This window comes from Microcebus murinus, chromosome 20 (assembly GCF_040939455.1).
Source record: "Microcebus murinus isolate Inina chromosome 20, M.murinus_Inina_mat1.0, whole genome shotgun sequence".
In the NCBI taxonomy this organism is placed as follows: domain Eukaryota; kingdom Metazoa; phylum Chordata; class Mammalia; order Primates; family Cheirogaleidae; genus Microcebus; species Microcebus murinus.
Genome location: NC_134123.1, coordinates 27,104,484 through 27,126,631, shown reverse-complemented (window position 1 = coordinate 27,126,631; position 22,148 = coordinate 27,104,484). Strand labels below are relative to the sequence as shown.

The window sequence follows — 22,148 nt, the reverse complement described above, 5'->3', positions numbered from 1 at the left end:
GATGTCACGGGGGGAATTTAAAACATAAGACCAGCTGACATCCTAAGTTTCTTCCAATCATGAGCTCTTATGGCTCTGTGAAATAGCTCCAAGTCATTTTGAATTTGTGTGTAATAAGCTCAGTAAAGACCAAGACCACACCTCTTCAGAGGCGATGGCAGTTGATCCTCTCCCCCCATGGCAGTAAGTGCCCAGTAGAGGAGGTATGGCCTGATGGAGCCTTGAGTACAATCATTTCTGGGTGTATGTCAGGATCTGCATGGCATTTGTTTATTTTATTTTTTTTTATTTTTAATGTGCACAACCCAGCCCCAGCTCTGAGAGTCTCTTTAGCCCAGACACACACTCCCATGTGTCCCACGGGTTGCAAAGACCCACTCTAGTAGCCCAACGTCAGCTGTTCCCAAGAAGAATGTTCGAGAAGGGATGGATGCTTTTTGGGAGGCCTCCTGCATAGGGCTTTATGACTGTTGGAAGGGTTCCCAAGATGGTAGCAGAAATCTGGAAATCGGTCTTCTAATTTCTCTGATGACAGAGCATGGGGAGAAAAAGAAATGATCTGTGGCCAGTAACTGTGATAGATAACATTTATGGGGTACCACTATGTATCAAGCATGGTGCTAAGTGCTTTCCATGTGTGATATCATCTAATTTTTATAATAACCATAAACAACGCTAAGAGGTAAAATGACCCCCAGTTTACAGAGAACAAAACTGAGGCACCTGGAGGTTTACAAAGCCAACGTGTGAAAGCAAACGATGAAAATCCAGAGCCGGTACTCTTGGATACTGTACTTTGCTTTCCTGTAGAGAGATCATCACTCAGTTTTCCCAGTTACAAAGACAGGGCCTCTCCACTCAATCAACACATTGAGCACTTACACTATACTTATTGAGCAGTATACTAGCCAGTGGATACCCACAATTAACAAGGGGCTCCACGTTCTTATGTGGAAATGGAATCTTAAAAGCTGATCAGAATATGATGTGACAAGTGGTTTTATGGTGTGTAAGCAAAGTACTCACATGGCCACCAGGAGAGGTGTTAACATACAAGGTAACCATGAAGTCAAAACATTGACCTCCAGAAAGTTTTTCCCCAAAGGGTTATTCTAGGGTTCCTCTGCAGTCACCAGGGCTGAGTTTTAGCTTTATCTCTTTGGCTCCTCCTCAAGTGGGTTGCTTAACCTCCTTGAGCCTCAGTTTGTTCATCTCATAAATGGGATAGTTACATACCCGCCCTTTGAGGTGTTGGTGTGGATGCAGTATGATGGTATATGCAGAACCGAACACCTCACACACAGTGAGCACTCAATAAGTGTGAGCTCCATCATCATCATCATCATCATCATCATCATCATCATCATCCAAATAAGGTATCATAGGTCAGGCTCCCTGTACAAGCAGGAGGTCCAACAGGGAGTATTCTAGGCAACAACCTGGGTGGGAGCGAGAGAAGCTGCACAGGGCATGGGCAGAAGGTGAACTCTGATGTACTAATAAAGAGGTCTCAGTTCATTCTTGGAAAGTTCCAGAACTAGTATGGTCTCTTGAGTCATTCTGAAAGAAGGCACGAGGACTGGGCCTTTGTCCCTATGCATCAACGAGTCATGGGATAAAGGCTGCCCACAGGGAGGGGGTGCAAACTTGGGCAAGGAGGCTTCCTTCAGCTTAGGGCAGTTCCTTGGGAGGGACCCATTGTGTGTTGTCAGCCGCCGTCACTCCTGGTGGCTGGAGTAGGGAGCACCAGGTCCTAAAAGGATGTTCTGGGTGGTGTATCCCAGCATCTGCTATGAAGGGGGTGGTATGATCTCCTCTTTCAGGGTCTTATTCCTTTGAGGTCACAGAAAAGTTGTCAAAGGTGGTGAATTATCTATGGGGTGGTCCCCCAGGAGAAAAGATCTAGCAGTTCTTGTAACTAATGGTGCAACATAAAACAAAAAAGAATAAAATCTTTAAATAGAGACCTAGAACAATGAGAGAACAGAAAAATGGAGGAATGAAGAGATAAAAAATCAAGCAAGGGGCAGAGACGAAGGAAAAGGAAAACAGGAAAGAGTAGCAGGCAGGTGAACTACAAAAGTACATGTGAGATTGCACACTGCTTGGGGGAGTCTATGAAAAGTGTTAATAGGCATTCAGGGCTTTCTATGTGACTACAGGAAGTTGGAGATCATAGAACGCTGGGGGAGTAGGAGGCACCAGGGAAAACACCCTCAAATTCCAGATGGGAAGCTTCTACTAGCCCTCTGCCCTCAGACAGAACGTGAGCCATTGCACCCAGCCAAAGCTGCAAGCGAAGGGGCTCCCTTTTTTTTATTCTGCTCTTGCGTTGCTGATAATGTGTTCATCAAAGCACTTAACTCCCAATCCACATGGGGTCAAACAAGCAGATGTTTGATTCATTTTCCCATCGCCCCAGAACTGAAGTTTTCATTTTTGTTTCTTAAGTCTTAACTGAAAACTTGCAAACGCTCAGGGTTTGCAAATAGGCATTGATCTCAGAGAATCGCGTTCACAATTGTGTTTTCTTCTTTGGTTCGTTCAAGCGCCAGTTTTGTTATCTTGAGACGGTGAGAAGGGACTGACACAAATTGGCTACGGAAGAATAAAAACACTCGGTGACCAAAGCAAGGACGCCTTTTATGCAAATCTCAAAGGGCACAGCTCTTGCTTGAGAAGAGCCAGAATTGTCCTATGTGGATCTCAGGATAGAGAAGCCACTTGTGTTCAATCCGAGGGGGGAATGGGTATGTTACGGGTGCTGAGATGCCCTTCTCCCCATTGCGGGTCCATGGCCCTTGACGCTGGTCCTCGTATCCGGTTCCACATAACCCTCCCCACCTTCTGTTTTAGATGAACAAGCCAGTGTAGCCATCTGAGATAGAGGAAGTTTTCTGACCCATCTGATGTTTTTCACATTAAGTAAAAAAAAAAAAAAATGCTGTTTTTTGCTCCACTTAGAGCCCTCTGTGCATAATACATGCAGAGAGGCTGACAGAAATACAACTGGGGATACAATTGTACAAGTGCTTTGTTTCTACGGTGTCTGAGAACAAAATTATATTCGGATATTATGTCTAAATTAGTATTCAAAACACATTTCAGGAGTATTTCCAACGCAGAACAAAATGGCCAAGGAGACATATTGAGAATCTAAATATCTACAGCCAGATTTCAATGGAAACGGAAAAGCATGGTCCAAATGGGTCCGAAACAAGCTCTCCTTGATGCCAGGGCTAACCCTCTTGATTCTGAGACCGGGAGTTAGTCACCTACTCTTGGCTGCTCTTGGGAACACCACAGGAGGGATCTATTCCTAAGGATCCCACAGAGGTTACCATCTCAACAGTCCATAGTTGATGCCGTCCAAGGCATCGACTTCAAACAGATGCTTGACAGTGGCTGGCCACCTAGAACATTCAATCTCATCCAATTTAAACCCAACAGACCTTCTGTGTTTTGGGGCTTGGCTAGGCACTAATGGTACAAGAGTGACAGTGACATCTCTGCTTCCCAAGAGGTCAAGGATCAATAAATAAATGACTACACAGTATGGCAATTCCATAAGAAGAGGCTGTACAAGGGTCATAGCACAGAGACAAGAGAGTTATTAACTCACTGTGCTGGGATCTGGTGCTTCTTGTGGGAAAGTATCACTTGCGAATGGGCATGACCCTCACTCCTACTATCTCAACCTCTGCAGCCCCATCTTTCTCTCCGTGGAAGGGAGAAGACAGCACAGAGGGGTCATGGGTTGATGTCTTCCTGGAGCCAGAGGGGCAGGGTCCCCATGGAGAAATAGTCCATTTTTTTTAGTAAAAACATGACAGCTACTTACTGAGATAGTTTTGCTGATAAAACGTATGTTTAGTAAAACAGTTGTTTCAATAGAAAAAAAAAAAGAGGTGAAGACTAGAGCAGCAATATCCAAGAAAACATCCTACGATGATAAAACCATACTGCACCCCCCACACTGTCCAATATGGTGGCCACTGGCCACGTGTGGTTTCTGAACACTTGAAATGTGGTCAGTGTGATTGAGGAACTGAACTTTTAATTTTCATTAATTAATATTTAAGTGTGATTCACCAAAGACGGATACAGGAGGGGGATTACTACCCTATTATCTTCCCCACAGATTATGAGAAAGTGTAGTAGGGTACCAGGCTTGTCTTCGAATCCATCTTTCAATGTTTGATGCTTAGCACAAAGCACACTAAATAAAGGCTGGAAGACAATGATTTCTCTGCTGAAGGCATAGATAGGAAAATACCTCGGAGTGATTTGAGCTCTTCCCTTCCTTCTTCTTGCTAAAGGTGCTATCTCCTAGCCATGCTTGGCTGGCAGCTGTGTTGCGTACACCTGTATGATGGTAGCAGGGAGGACCAAGATCAAAGCCCCGCTTGATTGATGTGCTTTGGAAAGAGCTAAGATTTACTCCTGGAAGATTAAAGAGTAGATGTGGAAGATGAGCAAAGATAGATGCAAAAGACAAGAGACAGTGAGGGCAAGGTTTGAAAGATTGGGAGACTTTGAAGAGAGCAGGAGAGAGTGTGGAGGAAGCAGAGACGTTGGGGGGATGGAGATGGGAAAAGAAAACCTCTGAGAAGCTTTTCTCTGTAGCATGAATGTATCCAACTTTGGTGCTTTCTAAAGGACTCAACACTTTGACAGTGTTTTTCAATTACTTTGGAAGTTCAGTCTCTATTCAAGAGCAAACAGGCCCAGCTCCCTTAAGGATACAAAAGGAAAGAAGAAATCTAAGAAAAGGAAAGAAAACTATTAAAAGAGCAAAGGAAGGAGGGTCCCACAAGGGCTGCTGGCTGAGGACAGAGATGTTGAGGCTTAAAGAAGGTGGGAAGGTGAAAATTGCCTTTGCTACTTATTTCCTTTGAAGTATTAGTCCCAGAGACACGGACTGTCTCTCTGTGGTCAGACAGAGAAGGTCTTCAAATCTGAAAGGACTGTTCATGAAGATGGCACATTGATGGCTGCGTCATGCCTCCCTGGTTCCGGCTGTGAAACACTGAGTCAGAGTTTATTACAAAGTCCCCAGTTGGAACCATTTCAGTGAGTTTAGCTGGGAGGATAAAGAGAATCCGATTACAAATCATTCAGACCAGTCATAGGAACAGTGGGTTTAATAGCTCCCTGTTAGCAGATTGAACTAGGCATAGCATAGATAAATGAAAAGCAGTTCTTTCTGATCATAGACAAGGGATGCATTTTTATTTTTATTTTTTTAAGAAAGTCTGTAACTTGATGGACAGTCTGCTCAAAGATCCAAGTGTATCTGTGTTGGGAGGAGAGGCGGGGGCCATGGAGAGTGGAGTTTGAAAGTCTTATCTTGAGTTCTCTGGAATCACAGGACTCAGACTGTCTGGGCCAGCAGGAATGCCCTCCCATGCATCTCTTCTCATGAAGAACAACCACGTCTTCTGAACAATAACAAACCTCAGTCTAAGGGAAGTGTGTGTTGGAGAATGCAGGCCTGGGGGACACAGCCTGTGGCTGGACTCTGAGTGTGGGATGTGCCACCATTCAGGCCACCTTTCAGCTCTGGGGGCTTGTGTCTGGGACAGAGCAGTGAAAGGCAGGGACAACAAAGTGAAGGCATGGGTCCCTGAGAGAGACAGACCCTGGCCCAAGTCCCAGCTGTCTGTAGCTTATTAGTTGTGTGATCTTTAGCAAGTCCTTTCACCTCTTTCATCATGTTTTGTCATTGGTCAAATGTCTGGTACCATACAGATCCCTATGAAACACTTAGCATAGAGCCTGTGGCACATGGAAAGTACTTAATAAAGGCCATTATGATGAAAATGATGAAACAGAATTAATATATCTGATTAACTTCAAGCAGCATGAGCATTAAATATATAAGGTAGCACATGCTGCTTCGTAGCCTGTATTGGGGGAAAGGGGGCCACAGTCCAAGCAGGGGGCCTCACTCTATGTGGAAGGGAAAAGAGATGGGGACATGTCCAGGGTGGCTTTAGTGTCCAGTAGTGGGAGCAGAACAGGGGGATGGGAAAGGGTCAGAATCAATGGGCAACTATGCAACACCCCCTAGATGTTTGCAACCCTCTGGAGGCATCAAAGGGTGAAGATTGGAGGGCTTGACACCTATAAAGGAGGGCAGGGACAGAGTCATGGAAATCCTGTTTGTTTTACAATTTCTTTTTAACATCAAGGGTGGTGGAGCCTGAGGTCTTGAGATATCCAGGCATTGCAGGAATGCTTGAGTGAGTGCTCTTGGAATAACTGTCTCCCACAGAGCTCTGGCCTGCAGCTCCTGATGGAGGCAGATGTCAATAAGGAGAAAATTACTGAGCATCTTGAGAAGCCAGAGGCCCACATTTTCCCAGTCCAGGCAGAGCAGTTATTAGAGAGCACAAAAAGTGAATTTCTGGTTCCAAGAGAACAGATTGTGTTAAAGAGAAGTAAAACTCCCTGAAAACATGGTTTTTCTGGTATTTTTCCAGGTTCCTACTCAAAGATCTTCATGGTAAAGGCCGGAGGACAGATTTGGGGTTTTTGGTGGTGAAAAATGCTAGAGAGATTTAGGTTTCTTTTTGGAGAAAGCTGAGATGAGGGAGGGGAGCTTGAAGCCATGCTCCCTTGGAATGGCCACTATTTGTTTTAGGAAGGTCATATTTACTAGAAAATCAGTAATATATTTGCTCATCTCCCAATGCCTATGGTTAACCAAGAACCATGTTTGCTTGGCATTCAACAGTTTATTGATAATAGAGAAAGTTCCTAGAATTTTCAAGATTGCCAAAGAGCTTTAAAAGACAATGGGGCCTTGCAGTAGAAAATACTATATTTGTTATTTAATGTAGAATAATGTTGTGCTGAGAAATGTAAGATCCTAGGATAGAGAAGGGAGTTGCCTTCTCCAGTTCCCTCTGATTCTTCCCTTAAGAGTCTCATTATCTGCCCATGATGGAGACAGAGAGAGAGAGAGAGGGAGGGGAGGGAGGGAAGGAGGGGGGGGAGAGAGAGAGAGAGAGGGAGGGGGGGAGAGAGGGAGAGAGAGAGAGAGAGAGAGAGAGAGAGAGAGAGAGAGAGAGAGAGAGAGAGAGAGAGATCTTCAGGGGCCAGTATGTGATTCATAAATGACTAATGAGACTCATTCCTTGATACAAATTGGGGGAAAAAAGTTCTCTTGGCAACAGAGTTTGCTAAACTTGTATTAGACAGGCAGCTGGAGCTAAAGGCCACCACCTTCCCCAGCATCAAGAAGAAAGCTCATTGCAGCAGGAGACATGAAGCTAATTCACAAGGAGAGAGAGGATAAAAGATGCAAGGGAAAGGGGAAGAGAGAGCCTAGAAGCCCAGGGGCAAATCCACAATGATGGCCGGCATGGCTGAAATAAAGAAGAGAGAAGTCAGGGAGAAAGTAACTGGTCTTTCTCAATCAGATCTCTAAGTTGGTCCCCCTTTCTGACACACAGTAGGGGCACAGGACATTTTGGTTCCATTTCCTCTCTTAATCCTTCAGGAATTAATCTTGATCTTCTTGTATGTGTCATAGCACGGTGGCACATCCTGCTCGGGCTACTTTTGATGCTCTTGCACCCTTTGCAGGAGACATGTGGAGTCTGAAGGGGGAAGAGCCTTCAGAAAACTTCAGGAGGTACAAAGGGACTTTCTAATATCCTATTTCTTTGCATCTCTTCCCCACCATTAACTACTATATGACACAGACTTCATTCATTCATTCATTCATTCATTCAACAAATATTAAATATGTCACCATTATAGCTGGCACTTTAGATGCATTATATATATATATTTTTTAATCTTCATACAACAAATTTTACCCCACACTATCTATTATTATACCCATATTACAGATGAGTAAAGTAAGGTTTTCAAAAGACTAAATCATTTTCCTGAGGTTACATAGGTTGCTAAAATTATTATAGCCAGGATTTGAATCCTGGCCTGTTTTACTTCAAACATTAACTATTTTTTTTTTTTTACATACTGCCTGCCATCTAACTGTGTGTGTATTCAGTGCCAGTTTAAGAAATGAATCTAATCTCTCCTTACTCACAAGATAATTATTCTGCATGGGGTTTTGGGGGCCACAGTCACATAGAGAAGTCAGGAGTAGGATGACCCAGTGGTTTAGCTTGCCCAGGGGGGTTCTGTGTGGGAAAGTGCCATTTCACAGGTCCCCAACTCCAAGGCAGTGCTGGGGGTGGGGCTCAGCTGAGGTGTCAGGGGTCACTGATGGGAGATTAAGTACAGGAACTGGCTGCAAGCTCTCATCAAGAAAATATCACGATGAAACAGATTCTTTCACTGGAGCATCTATTTTGTCTCCTGGGCCTTCAGACATAAAATTAACTCATTTTAATACCACGGCTCCAACTGATTTTTTTGTATGAAATCACACACAGAGGAATCAAACTAATTTGAGATTACACACTCGCTGCCCTTTCCTATGAAGAGCCTCTTCTTTCTTCTAATTAAACTTTTTCTTCCATGACAAATGCCAAAATGTCAAAAAGGATCTCTCCTAGGAAAGAGAAGTGCTGGGAATTTGATGTCACGGGCATACTGTTCTCCACGCCTGGGTAAGCTTTGCTGTCAGTGGTGAATGTCAGCGAGGTGCCCAGAGGTTGTAGGATTTTGATTCTTTAGAATGCGAGTGAGCCAAACTGCAGAGGCCGGATTGTCTGTGCACGCCCAGCTAGCAAAGAGTCCCTGCCGCCACCCATGGGTGGGCGTGAGAGGCTGGTGGGATAGAAGCAACAGATGGGTCCAAATCTATTCCCAACCCTGGGAATAAGGTTCCTAAGCCAGCATCCTAGTCCCTGCTACCTGTGTAGTTTGGTGTGAGAACTGTTGGGCGGTGAACCAGGAGGTGCTGAGTCCAGTCTCGGTTCTGTCTTTGACAGCCCAAGTGACTTAGGAAGGGAAATGACTTTTATTGAGCATCTGCTATGTGCAAGGCATGGTCAGGACTTCTCCATACTCACAGGTAGTCTTCATAATGATGCTTTAAAGTGGGTGTGATCAGCAAGGTGAGGATGCAGACATGTTGACAGTGCTATTTGCTTAAGCACTTAGCGAGGCAGAGTTAGGGTCTGAACCCAAATCTATGATAGCTTCTCACTATTTCCACTTCATCTCTGGGTCCCAGTTTCCTCTCCTAGGAAATACGGGCGGTAATTCCTGAGCCACCTACCTCCCCAGAGGATCAGGGGAAAAGCTGACGTGCGTACCTGGCTTTGTCGCTGCGAAGATGCTGCACCTAGAAGGCAGGGTGGGCGTGTCAGTCCCACCACTCCTGCCACCTGCCATGATCCACCTGCCTGTGGTTTCTGACTAGGGCCTGTGTATTTGACATCTGGCTGCTGTTTATGAGAACCTGCTATATGTCAGATGTTCTATAAGGTTTTATCTCCGTTTTTAAATAAAGCAAACAGGTCTTAAAGAGCTAAGCAACCTGTCCAAACGCACGTGGTTAATAAGGTTAATAAGCAAAATGTTAACCCACGTCCACCGAAACCAAAGCCCTGCACTTTCCACAGCTAGCTAATCACCTCCACCTGATTCCAACTCTGAGCAGCATTTCTAAAGCCCGAATGAAAGAACCTTTTTCTGAATGGACCCAACCACCTTCCTTCCTGCTCTTCCTTCAGGCACTTGCTTTTGATCCCAGCTTATTCTTAATTCCATCTACATTTTTGATCCCCTCCCCAAAGCTTTTAATCCTGAGGACATACCTACTACAAACAAGTAATCAGAATCACGACAACATCAATGATTTTGAGCAAATTAAAATGTTCTAAATGGCACTGTTAAGCTGTTTGCCATTTACTTCATTTTTATTTTACTGAAATTATTTCCACTTGGATGAACCCTATTCCACATAAAATATCATTACAACCAATTTTGATTTCTCCATCTTTTTTTTTCTCTCTGCTGTAAATTTTACCAATTATTGCTTCTGTTAGTGGGGTTATTCTCTGGTGGCTATTACTTTTTTTTTTTTTTGGTAGCAGTGGAATGGAAAAATTGTGAGGAGGAGAGAATTATGTAGAGATGCAGATTGATGGGAAAGGGATGCAGAAAGTAGAAAAAAAAAAATCAAAGTTTCTCTATTGATAATGAGGTCAAAATATTCTCAGGGGGCCAGATGGCTCAGTGTAAATTGTGGGTTCAAATGATGGTTCTTTTCTCCTGTGAGACATAAGAATTTCTGATTCTGGATTCCCATTCCTCCTTGAATTGCTAGGGACACAAGAAGTCCATTCCATTATTGGACAAGGAGCAGATATTGTCACCACACTCAGCCCTCATCAGCCAGGATATAGCTAATTAGAAAATGCCAAGTTCAATAAATAAGCCTGACCCCTGAGCTGGCACCTCCGTCTTCTCATCACCAAATGAGGTTCAGAGATGACTCAGCATAGAGTCATCCTTTCCTGTCAAATCCCAATGCCTCCATCCGACACAGAGTGACTCAGAACACTTTATTCCCATCTCCACGTCAGGAGTGGCTTCGGCTTGGCTATTAGAGACCCCCTGAGCAATTTCTCCGTTTTGCAAACATCTGTGTCACTTAACCTCATGGACTCCATTCGTTTATTTGAATAAACACAGGGAACATCATGTTGGCCACGTGTCATTGCATCAACCTTGTTAGTGACAGTTTAATGCTATGTTGCTTTGGGATCTTTTATACTCCAGTTGCCAATGTAGCAATGGCGCAGTCAAGGAGAAGGAGGCAGAGGGAGGAATCCGATATCTAGGGTGGATCCAGGGAATGGTGATTAGTTTAATCCGCATGGATATTCTGGGTCGGTCAACAGTCACAGTAACTCCATCCTAGGTGGGTCCCCCAAACACCCCATAGCTCAGAAGCGTAGGCAAAACGTAAATGGTGCAGAAACACAATGGCCATTTGGGGGGAGGACAAAATGGCACTGTGCGATCTGGGGTCTTACCAGTTCTATTTCAAATCAATCAGAGGCATTCATGGCTCTTCCTCTATATTCCTGTTTCTGTGTCTGTCTGCCTCTCTCTGTCTCTTGGTTTCCCATCTTCTCTCTGTCTCTGTCTTTCTCTTTTATGCCTTTGTCACTGTGTCTCTCTGATGCTCTCACTCCCAAACATAAAGAGTCCAAGAACAAGGCACACTTGGATTTTCAGAAAGCTCTTCCACTTAGTAGTTTAGCCCTCATCTAAATGTCAGTGCCCTCATTTTAAAAATAGAGAGACTAATACTGATCTTGTTGAGTTGGCACGAGGATGAAATGAAACAAAGTGTATATAGCAGGAAACTCAGTTCCTGACCCATAACGACTGGTCAATAAATGTTTGTTCCTTCTCTTGTCTCCTGCTTACTATATATGGGTGGCATATTAGCATCCCACCAATCTGGTGGCTTTCTTCTGGTGTGGCCTGCCCTCGGCCCATTTTCAGATCAGCCAATGGAACCACGGCTCGCTGGAACCATTTTTCATCCAATTGGTCTCTTTCCAGTAGTTTCATGTAGCCTTTCGCTGTAAATCACTCTGGGAAAATAAATGTCCCCAATCCATTAGTGCCTTTCTACCACAAGCCAATTTGAGCCACAAACCAGACAAGGCTTGTTAATGGCCACTTAAATACATTCCTGCAGCCCAACCTGGAGACCCTCTACCAGCCTCAAATCCTAGCGGCTGCTGTCCAAGAGACATTCCACTATGACAAGACTGATGGCAGCAAAGGCACAAATGTGACCCTTATCACTTAGGGGAGAACCACACACCTGGTTTGCCTAAGACAATTCCAGTTTGCTCCAGCTACCCAGGAGTAATTGTGAACAGTGTCCCTTTCACTTTGCCTCACCCAGACCCCTTCTATGGGCTGTGTACCCGTCCCCCATTTCTGGGTGTGTTGGCTGCTCAAGGCTCAGAGCTGTCCCCAGCTCAGAACTGTACTCAGTCAAATACAAGCCACCTCTGGTCGAGAGGTTCTATGCCCTCACTTAGGAAGTATCCCAATGACACAATGGCATTGTGACACAAGCCAATGACACAAATGGCTCTCTGTGCTCCTGGCGTCTTGGTAGGACTGACTCCATGGTGGGATCCAGGTGCAACCACCTTGCTTAGCTCCTTCCTCTGCTTTAGCCTATTTCCCTTGCTCCCATAGGCCTGAAAGCACCCCTTCAATATGCCACTTGGAAAAGCATCCCTGTGACAGTCTCTGCCTTCAAGAAGTCAGACCTAAGACATTCAGTTAACAAGTAGCAGAGCTGGGACTCATGTCTAGGAAAGTCTGACTCTAATGCACTAAGCAGATGGGGCATAATATTATCTATATTATATGATTCAAAAGATGGCCCCCAGGTTGTCAGGTCACCGAGAAGCATATGTCATCTAGGTGTAGCTATGACGACAGCAATGATGACAACAGTAACAACAACTGCTACTTATCGAATGCTGACAAAAGGCTAGTCTTTTTATTGCATCTGATCCTCTCAACAGTACCATAAGATTCATCTTACGATCCCTGTTTTGCAGATGAAGCTCAGGAAGCTTGGAGAAGTTGGGACATGTCCACCACTGAGGTCACATGCATGGGAAGAGGTGTGGCTTAAGCTTACATCCAAGTCCATCTTTCTTCAAAGGCAACACGCTTCTTCACCTTAGCCACTTAAACCTCTTGCTGTGTAAATTATTCGATGAATAATTGTAGACATAGGTCTGCCATCAGAGATGATGTCTTTAAAAAAAATTTAGACACAAGACTATGCAACCCCCAATCTCGTGTGATAGTTCTTTTTGAGCTACGTTTGACCAAAATGTCTCCACTTTCTGGGAAAAGTCATATTACTTTGGGAATAGCTAGAGAATGTTCTCTTTAGCCAGACATAAAGAGATCAAAGAAACCATATACATTGAAGAAAAGAAAGAAATTGAGAGTACATGCCAAGGTTCAGAGAGGAGAATCACAATACTTATGGTTTTTCCACCAAGAGAGACAAAATAGAATAAAAGAAAAACAGCAAAGCTTGAAGGAGAGGCAGATTCAAATCTTAACCCTACTATTGTGTGATGTTTTCGGCAAATGATTCAATATTTCCAAGCCACAAATGTGCTCTTCTGTAATATAGGAAAAATACCTGTCCCATCGGGCCATGAATGAAAGAGGATAAATGAGATAAAATATGTATTTCTTCCTGCCTCTTCTCCTCTGTTTCCATAAAATTTATAGACTAACCAACTGGAACTCTCATTCCAGCTCTGACTAATACCAGTTCAGATGGACTATGCATTCTTCCCAAGTAAAAAGCATTACCCTATTTAATGATAAAAAGGTTTCTATTAAAAATAGCAGATAAAAGGGGGACCTTCATCCAGGCAGCCATTCGCTGATTCATAAAAATACAGAATGAGTCATCTTGGATCCCAAGGCTAAAACTTTCAATCAATGGGCATCTTTGGCCAGCCAATCCCAGCCCAGCAGAGAACGAAGGGCCCAGCGGGCCATCTTTACAAGCTTATTCCAACCCTCCCTTGCAAAAACCGATTAACTTTGCTTCCAGCTTGGTGAAAGAAAAATCAATCTAGGCCCTTTGCAACACTGTATTGCAAATGCACCCCTGTGCCTGGTTGGTTTCCTGAACAACTAGGGTAGGGGATCTGCAACGATTCCTCTGTGTGTGTGTGTGTGTGTGTGTGTGTGTGTGTGTGTGTGTGTACAGCTCCACTGAAGAACAGGCTTGTGTGTCTGGCTTTGAAAAATCAATCTCCTGGCCTTCATCTTGACATTTATTACTTCAAAACGTAACAGTTCCTTTCAGCAATTATGCAGTTAGCATAAGGCTAGAGAACACAGACATGTGTACTGTGGATGATGCTCTTTCCTTTAAAAAAATAGCTTCTTTCTTTTTCACGCTCCAAACCATATGAGGGCTGTCCAGAAAGTAGCCAGCCATTGTCGTATATAATTTTCACAGGACATGGCTGGATAGTTTCTGGAAAGCCCTCCTATACTCTGACATACAGTCCTAGAATCCAATCTTCAATTTGGAGGGAGGGTCATATGTTACATATGTATATATAAAATTGCATATATTTACATATATGCACACATATATGTGTGTATATACATATATTATTTTTCGGTGACAAGGTTAAGGAAGGAGAGTTATAAATATACCATGGTTTTAATTGTACTAACCAGAAGCTCTTCCACCAGCAAGTGAATAAAAATAATGACTCCACAAGCCCCGTCCAAGCTCTTTCCTCAATCCATTCATTAGACAATAACTTATTTAGGACACGGTGTGCCAAGCACTTTGCTAGGCATTGTGGATTTATCAGTGAAGGGCAGATATAAGCTCTGCATTCTGGGATCAATGGCGTGCAGTAAGAGTTAGCAAAAACAATTGCTCAGGATCCCCCAGTTTGCAAAAAAAAGCCTCTTACCCCAAATCCCCCATAGAGGCCCAGACATGACCAGCTTCATATATTAGGAGCCAGCCAGAGATCACTGCCCACTTCTCCCACCAGCTGCCTTCTAATCTGCCAAATGAAGTCTGCGTGCTCTCAGCACGGCCAAAGGGAGGGGACTTTCCTTTGCATTTTTCCTGTCTCTAGATTCGATCCTGACTCTGAGTTTCTGATCTAACCTGGGAACCCCTGAGGTGGCTGCTGCTTTAGGGAGCAGTGCGCGCGTGTTGGGGGCTTTGAAACAGAGATGGGAGGAGACAGGATCCTCTCACCTTAATACCTGCAAAATTCCCCTTATAAGTTTCACAGGCACCGCACAGTTTCGGGTTCAGGGACCCTCTGTCCAGGGTCCGCCCTTCCCAGAACTTCAGGGATGTGATCACACAGTGCCCAGGCGCACACAGAGAGGCTTAAACTCTCCCGGGAGAATCCCAGCTGGGCCTTCGTCTGGAGAAGTTTTCCCCAGGAGAAATGGGGGATGGAGGGCGTCTTAGAGAGCAGGGCTCTTTCTGAGACCCGAGCAGGAGTTCTCGAAGGGGATGGATCAGGGTTTTTTCTCCTCTGGCAGAAACACAGAGGATGCTAGTGGCGGAGGGACAGGGCTGGCCTGCAACCCTTGCCTCACCCCTCACCAAGCCTGGAGGCTGGATACCTAACCTTCCTGCCTCCCAGTTCCCTTCCCCACACCAGGCCACAGGGAGGGAGGCGAGCGGGAGGCGGGGCCCGGCGGTGCGCCCTGTCCCGGCCCCATCGGGACAGCACAGAGGTTAAAAAGATCGGGTGTCCAATCCTGTTGCCGAGCCACTCAGTGGCAGCTGAGCGATCTCGGGCAAATCACTCATTCTCTCTGAGCGGCCGTTTCTCACCTGTAACGGGGGTGCTCCTGCCACCTAACTCATTAGGTCCCAGGAAGTATTAAATAAGATCGCACACGTAAAACTTTAAAAGCGGCGCCTGGCACACTGTAAGCCTGCGGTTATTATGTTTTAATCCTGTTAACCCTCAACTCCGCTGTGCTGTCCTACCCGAAGGAGAACTCCGGCAGCGCAATCGGGGCGCCACCTTCCTCCCCGTCCCCAAGAGCTCACAGGTTCCCCTGGTCACCCCCTAGATCTGGCTTTTGGAGAGGCAGGGCCACCTCTCCGCATCCTCCCCAGCTCCGGCCGGCTGCGGGGCGGCTCCGAGACCCGGCGGCCGAGCGCGGAGCGGGCGCCCGCCGGGGCTGTCCCCGGGGCAGCGACCCCGCCGGGGCTCTCCCACCCCCTCCCGCAGCGCCGAGCGCGCAAAGAGAGAGAAAGCGAGAGAGGCGCGGATACTGGACCAGGCTTTGACGCGGATCTTGAGCTCGCCGTCCTGCGGCTCGGGCATGGCCTTCCTGCTGAGCCGCAGCTTGTTGAGCCCCCCGAAGCCGGCCAGCACCACGGCGCGCATCTCCTGGGCGTCCCCGAGGCGGTGCGAGCCGTCGCCGCCGCCGCCCTCCGCGGGCTCCTTGCTCGCCTCCTTCTCGATCATTTGCTCCGTCTCCTCCGCCTTCTCCACGCCTTCCTTGGCCATGGCGCGCCGGGCCGCGGGGCGCACGGGCTGCGGGGGCTTTGGCGCGGGGGGCTCGGCGCTCGTCTCCGGCGGGTTCCTCCTGTTGAATGTGGGATGCTCCGCTGTGCAATGGCTGCAGCCCCTGCGAGCCGCGGCGCCGCGGTCCACAGCCTCCGCCGTAATCCTCGCAAGAGCGGAGCCGCCGTCCGCCCCACCTGCGCCCCCACACCTCCCGTCCTTGCTCAGACGAAGCCTCACTCCGGTTCCTGAAGCAATCTCACACTAGGCTCTTGATCGCAGCCCTAAAATCCGGATTCGCCCAAGACCCGTGTGTAAATAAAGCACACCTAGAAAGGCCACCGTGTCATCCTCCGTGGGCGCAGTACTTGGTTATATACGGCGCAGGCTGGGGCGCCTTGAAATGGACAGAGATGAATGTCTGGGCCTGGAGGATGCCTTCCCGCGACAAGGTTGCCTCCTCTCCCACGGATCTGCGGGGGCGGGCGGGATAGCCGGGAAACTGGGCTGTTTCCCAACCCGCTGGTTCTGGGCGGAAGGGCAGAGAGAGTCGGGAAGCGGGAAGCCAGAGGTCCCGCTCACTGCCCTGCAGCGTCTGATCCAGAGTCTTTTGGCTCCGGACCTCCAGGGTCAGCCAGGATGCTCCTTCCCAGGCACCACCAGGGGCTTTCTTACTGATGGCTAATTCTCACCACCTGCACCATCTTGGGCCATTAGCGAGGCTCCGGAAAAGACTCCTGTACCAGAAAAGGGTCCTGTTCTTATTCCAACCCCGCAGTAGACCAATGTGTACCTGCTCCCGACACGCACGCACACGCACACACACACACACACACACACACACACACACACACACAGAGAGAGAGAGAGAGAGAGAGAGAGAGAGAGAAATAACTGGCTTTTTGCTTTGTTTTTTGCTATCAGGCCCTTTGGGGGAGAAAAGCTCATAGAAAAACTTGGGTTTTCTGGGAAAAAAAATGTGGGGGGCAGATAGTGGTTTGCCTTGTGGCAGGTTAAGGAAAGAGATGCAGTTGAGGAATAGTGGGGATATATTCTAGTTGCTATGCCACTGCCAGCCTCAGGATCTTCGTCAACTCATTCAACCTTCCAGAGCCTCAACACTCTCGTCCATAAGTTGGGCATGTTAGTTTTGTTCTCTGCATTGTGCAAAGCGCTGGAGTGGATCTGATTTCAGTGATGGGTGGTCCTTATGTTCGAGGAGCTCAACCTCAGAGCACAAATAGACATGGCATCGTGAATTATATAAATGCTTCTTCTCCCTCCATTCTCTCTGTGCCTCTCTGCCTCTCTGGTCTTCTATTTCTCAAAAAGAGCATTATGTCCCCTCCTACCACAGGGCTCTGCACCTGCTGTCCCCTTGGCCTGGGATGTATGTTTCACCTCCTTCATCTGATATTAACTCCTGCTTCACTCACACCCCAAGTGCCCATTCCTTGTGGAAGGCATTCCAAGCCCTAGGCTGGGTCTGTACATTTTACTGTAAACTCTCACGTCACTTTGTAACTAACTTTCATATGATTACCTGATAATGTCTGTTTCCTTTATCCAACTGTGAACTGCAGGTGAGCAGAAGCTGTCTCTGCTTTTATCCAGCATAGTTTCTCCAGGGCTTAGCCCATGATTACATAGTACATAGTAGAATGTGCACAGAAACGGCTTGTTGAATGAAACATGAGTCAGTGCATGTGGGTGCTATTGTGGGAGCCCAGAGGAAGACACTGTTAACTTGGACAGAGAGTTGGAGAAGTCCTCATACAAGAGGGGACATTTGAGCTAGATGTTGAAGGATGAGCCAGGTTCTTCAGGTAGGAAAGGTCACAAGCACATTCAAACATGTAGAAAGGGGAAAGGTAAAAGGACTTTTGAGAAGTTGCTGGTTAGTTCTCTATGTAGGCAGGGCATTGGCTGTGTTTAGCTGTCACTGAACATGAGGCTGGAAGGTCTTAAGCCATGCTATAAAATTTAAGACATCATCATAGGGTCAATGGACACCACTAAAGTCTTAAAAAACAAACACAGGGGAAGAGCATTATCAGAACAGCACTTTAGGGTGATAGCTTTGGTAGTAGGTGATGGATTCGATGATAGAATTACTAGAAGCATGGAGATCAGCTAGAGGTTATAATGCAGGCAAAAAAACAAAACAAGTGAGAAGGTCCCCAGCTGAGGCGATGACTGTGGAATGGAAGGGAGGGAGTTGAAAGGAGGCTGAATAGACAGGGCTTGGTTAGTGAGTTGAGCATTTTATTGCAAACCCAAGTACTCAATACTGTTAATCCTGTTTACATTGTGAAATGTAGTATTTAGGCTGGATTCTATCCTAAAACAAGAATCTGAGTGCCAGTGGTTTATTTTGGAGATAATCCCAGGAAGCTCCAGTTGAGAAGCAGGGAATAAGACAGAGAATTGACAGTAGCCAATATGCAGTGCATTCGTAAGCAGGTTACCACAAGGGACAAATGGGGTTCAAAACCCATAGGGGGCCCTTGAGAGACAGTGTGGAACAAGCCTCAGAGTTTTCCTAGCCAAAGAGTGAGGACGTAGGTATTTATTCACTCAATTCTATACCTGATCATCCAAGAGCTGTTTCTGGAAGTGTTATCTCCCTGGCATTTCAAGCCTGTCCCATGTCTCTGGGCTGAAAGAATTCCGAGGCAGGGAACTTTGGATGTTCTCCATAGGAGAATAGGGAATTCCCAGGGGATGTAACTTTGGCACTGATAACATCTGCAACATATGGTCTTGTTTTGGGAGTGTCTACTGTTCTTGCCACTTTAGGTATATTTTATAATTTGATCCTCAGAATAACCTCATGAAATAAGAATTACTATTCCTACTTTCTCAGAAGAGGAAATTGAGTCTTAACATGGTGAATTGCCATGCCCAAAGGAATACACTGAACACACTGGTTGTGGTGAGAGTGACTCCAAATCCATGCTGTTAACATCTCCCCGTGCATGTTTATTTGGATGGGTCAGACCAGTTTTTTGCCCTTGATTGATAACACTCCGTGGCATTTTTGGATGCTCTGTGCTCCTTTCTTGGCCTCCTCATATCTCTGTCTCACCAAGTTCCCTTGCCTTGGTTCTGAGTGTTTTCCTTTGGCATTAGGAAAGTGAATCTACTTTGTAGTCAGCACATGGCACATTTAAGAGAAAGTGTTTGTCTTATAGTGTGTTAAAGGGCATATAATTACTCCCTCCAAGGAAATCTTCTGGCTGTTTACAAACCCCAGATTATAATTGGTAGGCAGCTGATTATCACAGAAACCCAGAGGGAATATACCCCAGTCTGTGCTGCTTGGGGAGGAATACCCTCCTCTGAGTCCTATATACCACTATTGTTAAGTATTCTCAACTCTGCTCATCTCTGATGGAATGTGGCAAGAGCCATAGTGCATGGCATACGTCCAAATAAACACAATAAATCAATTTTTAATTTATAAAATTGATTTCTCGGGCATTCACTCACGGCCCCAGTTGTGAAATTTCTTACATTGCAGAATAACATCTAACAGCAGCCACTGATGGTGAAACATAGTATTACAGCTCAGGTCTGTTAGCTTCTAAATGGCCTGGGAAAGTAAGTTTGTGTGTGCGCGTGCGTGTCTGTGTGTGTGTGTGTGTGTGTGTGTGTGTGTGTGTGTGTGTGTGTAAAAAGAGAGTGCAGATGGCCATATAAATACAGGAACCCCTCAAGGTATTGGCATCTGAGGGGGGTGTCACACAATAGAGATGACATCTTTGAGTAATAAGATACGGAAAACAATCTTAGTATGATTTTTAGGAATGGTTTTCTAAATAGTTTGAAATGGTTCAGTAACATTCTAGAGAAATATTAATATACTACTTGGGACAGTCAATGTCTTCAACTATATCCTTTAGTAATATTTATTCTATTACATCATTATACATATATTAGAATCATTATACATATATTATTATTTAATCTTCAGAATAATCCTTTGCCATAGGTACTATTATCCCTACTTTATGGAGGAGAAAGTTTATTGTATTATAGTCTGAGAAACTTTCCCAAGATTGCCTACTTGGTAAGTGGTAGAGTTGGGACTTGGAAGTTGGAAACATTTGACTCTGAAATGTGAGTTCTTAACCACTATGCTATAATGTCTCTTGTTTTATGTATTGCTCTATCTTTCACTCATAAAATATGCCATAGAATAGGTCAGGAGGAAGGAGACAAATTTAGAAGGCCAATAATGGAAAGTGTTAGAAGAGTCTGTCTAATGAAATATCTTAGCAAAATCCAGGGGCTTATACTTAAGAATGTGTGCCATAATTTCTTATAGCTTGTGTTGATGCCATTTAAAAGGTAATGGAACATAATTGCCTTGAATGCAACATAATAATGTTGTTCAAAGAAGTACTGGAGCCCATTCTGAAGTCGGCAGCCCATTCTGAAGATGGTAGGGTAAACTTCCTATTTATACCTTGTAGGACCAGTCGTATGCGGTAAACTCTAGTTGTGTCAGAGGGAAAAAAAAAAGTGAACTGGTATTTATCCATCACCTTTTGAATGCTTACCTAGTGCTATTGCCAAATACTGGAGCTAAAATGGTAAATAATACAAACATATTCTCAGTTCTCATGGAGCTAGCAGCCTACTCAAGGAGGGGTATATATATATATATATATATATATTTAGGTTGGGTTACCCAAAAGCAAACTTTTCTTAATTTGAAAATTTGAGTGCAAATGGTTTATTGGAGAGGTGATCCCAGGAAGTGCTGGAAGGGGTCTGTGGAAGTGAGACAGGGGAAGGAAAGAAGTTACTACAAGGTGCATTATTACATGGCAGGTTATCGCTGCCGTAACTCAGGTTAAATCCTACTGGGGAACTCTAGGAGACAGTGTAGAACACACCTCAAGGGGCAAAGTAAATGGAGTATCCATCAACTCCTGTCAATCCTTGTTTGAGGACTGTTTATGGGGGGCACCAACCAACTACCACATCTGGCCTGCCCTGCACAGGGGCTGTTTGGGAACTGGCAGCTGACACAGCTGTCCTGAAAGAGTTGCAAGTGTTTACAGTTGGAAGAAGCCAAGACGTAATTGTGCATAGCCATGGTGAGCTCCGAGAGGGTGTAGGGGGGACACTGACCATCTCCACTACAGATATTAAGCCAAAAAACACAGAAGTAATTAATCATTTATCAGTTTGAAAGTGCCATGAGGGAGAAATATAAGTTGCTGTCTGGAGGGTCAGGAAAATCACCTTCACTGTGAAAGTGATGTTAAAATATTAGAATCAGCTACAAGTAAGAAAATAATAATAATAAATGACTTAAAGGAGATAGAATATATCAGGATGGTATGGAGGTGCCACTAAATCATCAAGGATGAATGTTCCTTCTAGCTCCATACTTCAATTCCTGAAGGATTGGCCCTTATTCCCATGGTTCAAGATATAGTCATCATGTCCATGGAAGGACATGTCCATGTCCTAGGAAGCAGGACATGTCCATGTCCTAGGAAGCAGGACGGCAGGAAAAAAAGACTTATATCTCTGTCTTAAAGTCTTCTCAGGAATCCACCATAATCCAGCTACTTACTTCTTATTGGCCAGAGCCTAGTCACATGGACACACCCACTGCAAAGGAGGCTGGGAGTTGTAGTTTTTCTGAGTCAAGTCACAATGTCCCAGGTAAAGGTGAGTGTTCTATAACTGATGGGAAAAGGGAGAGAGAACATTAGGAGGTATAGCAGTATCTTCCACTTAAGATGTCACTTAGGGGCTTTAAAGAAATTAATGATAGACTGTGTGAAGAATGGAGGTGAGTTCCTGTTCCTCCCTACAGCACAGCACTATCCAAAGACCCCAGTCTCCGGGACTCAAGGCTGCCCTCTCAACAATTCCTAAGACAGGTTTCCGCCCTATTGGTTTCTCTCTGTAGGAATTCAACTGCAATTTTTTAATGGAAGTTAACAGGAAAACCCTAACCAAAAGGTGCTATTCCTAAGACCCTGAAAATCATTAGCTCTGCATTAAACTGACCATTATGAATAGAATTAGAAACATTTCACCTGCTCTTACTCTTTTTCCCATAAGTAGCTATAATCCGCAGAGAGATGCTGATCGATTGTTTTG

At 45.3% G+C, this 22,148-nt stretch overlaps 1 protein-coding gene across 1 annotated transcript in view; it reads right to left on the bottom strand.

Annotated features, from left to right (window-relative positions):
* VAT1L (vesicle amine transport 1 like) overlaps positions 1-22,148 on the bottom strand; it is a 78,816-nt gene that overhangs the window by 55,221 nt on the left and 1,447 nt on the right. The window contains exons 3-4 of the mRNA XM_012749328.3: positions 21,009-21,169; positions 15,790-16,267 (exon numbers count right to left, since the gene is read on the bottom strand). Of these exons, the coding sequence (XP_012604782.2) occupies positions 15,790-16,267; positions 21,009-21,169 (639 nt within the window). The remainder of the gene's footprint in view (positions 1-15,789; positions 16,268-21,008; positions 21,170-22,148) is intronic.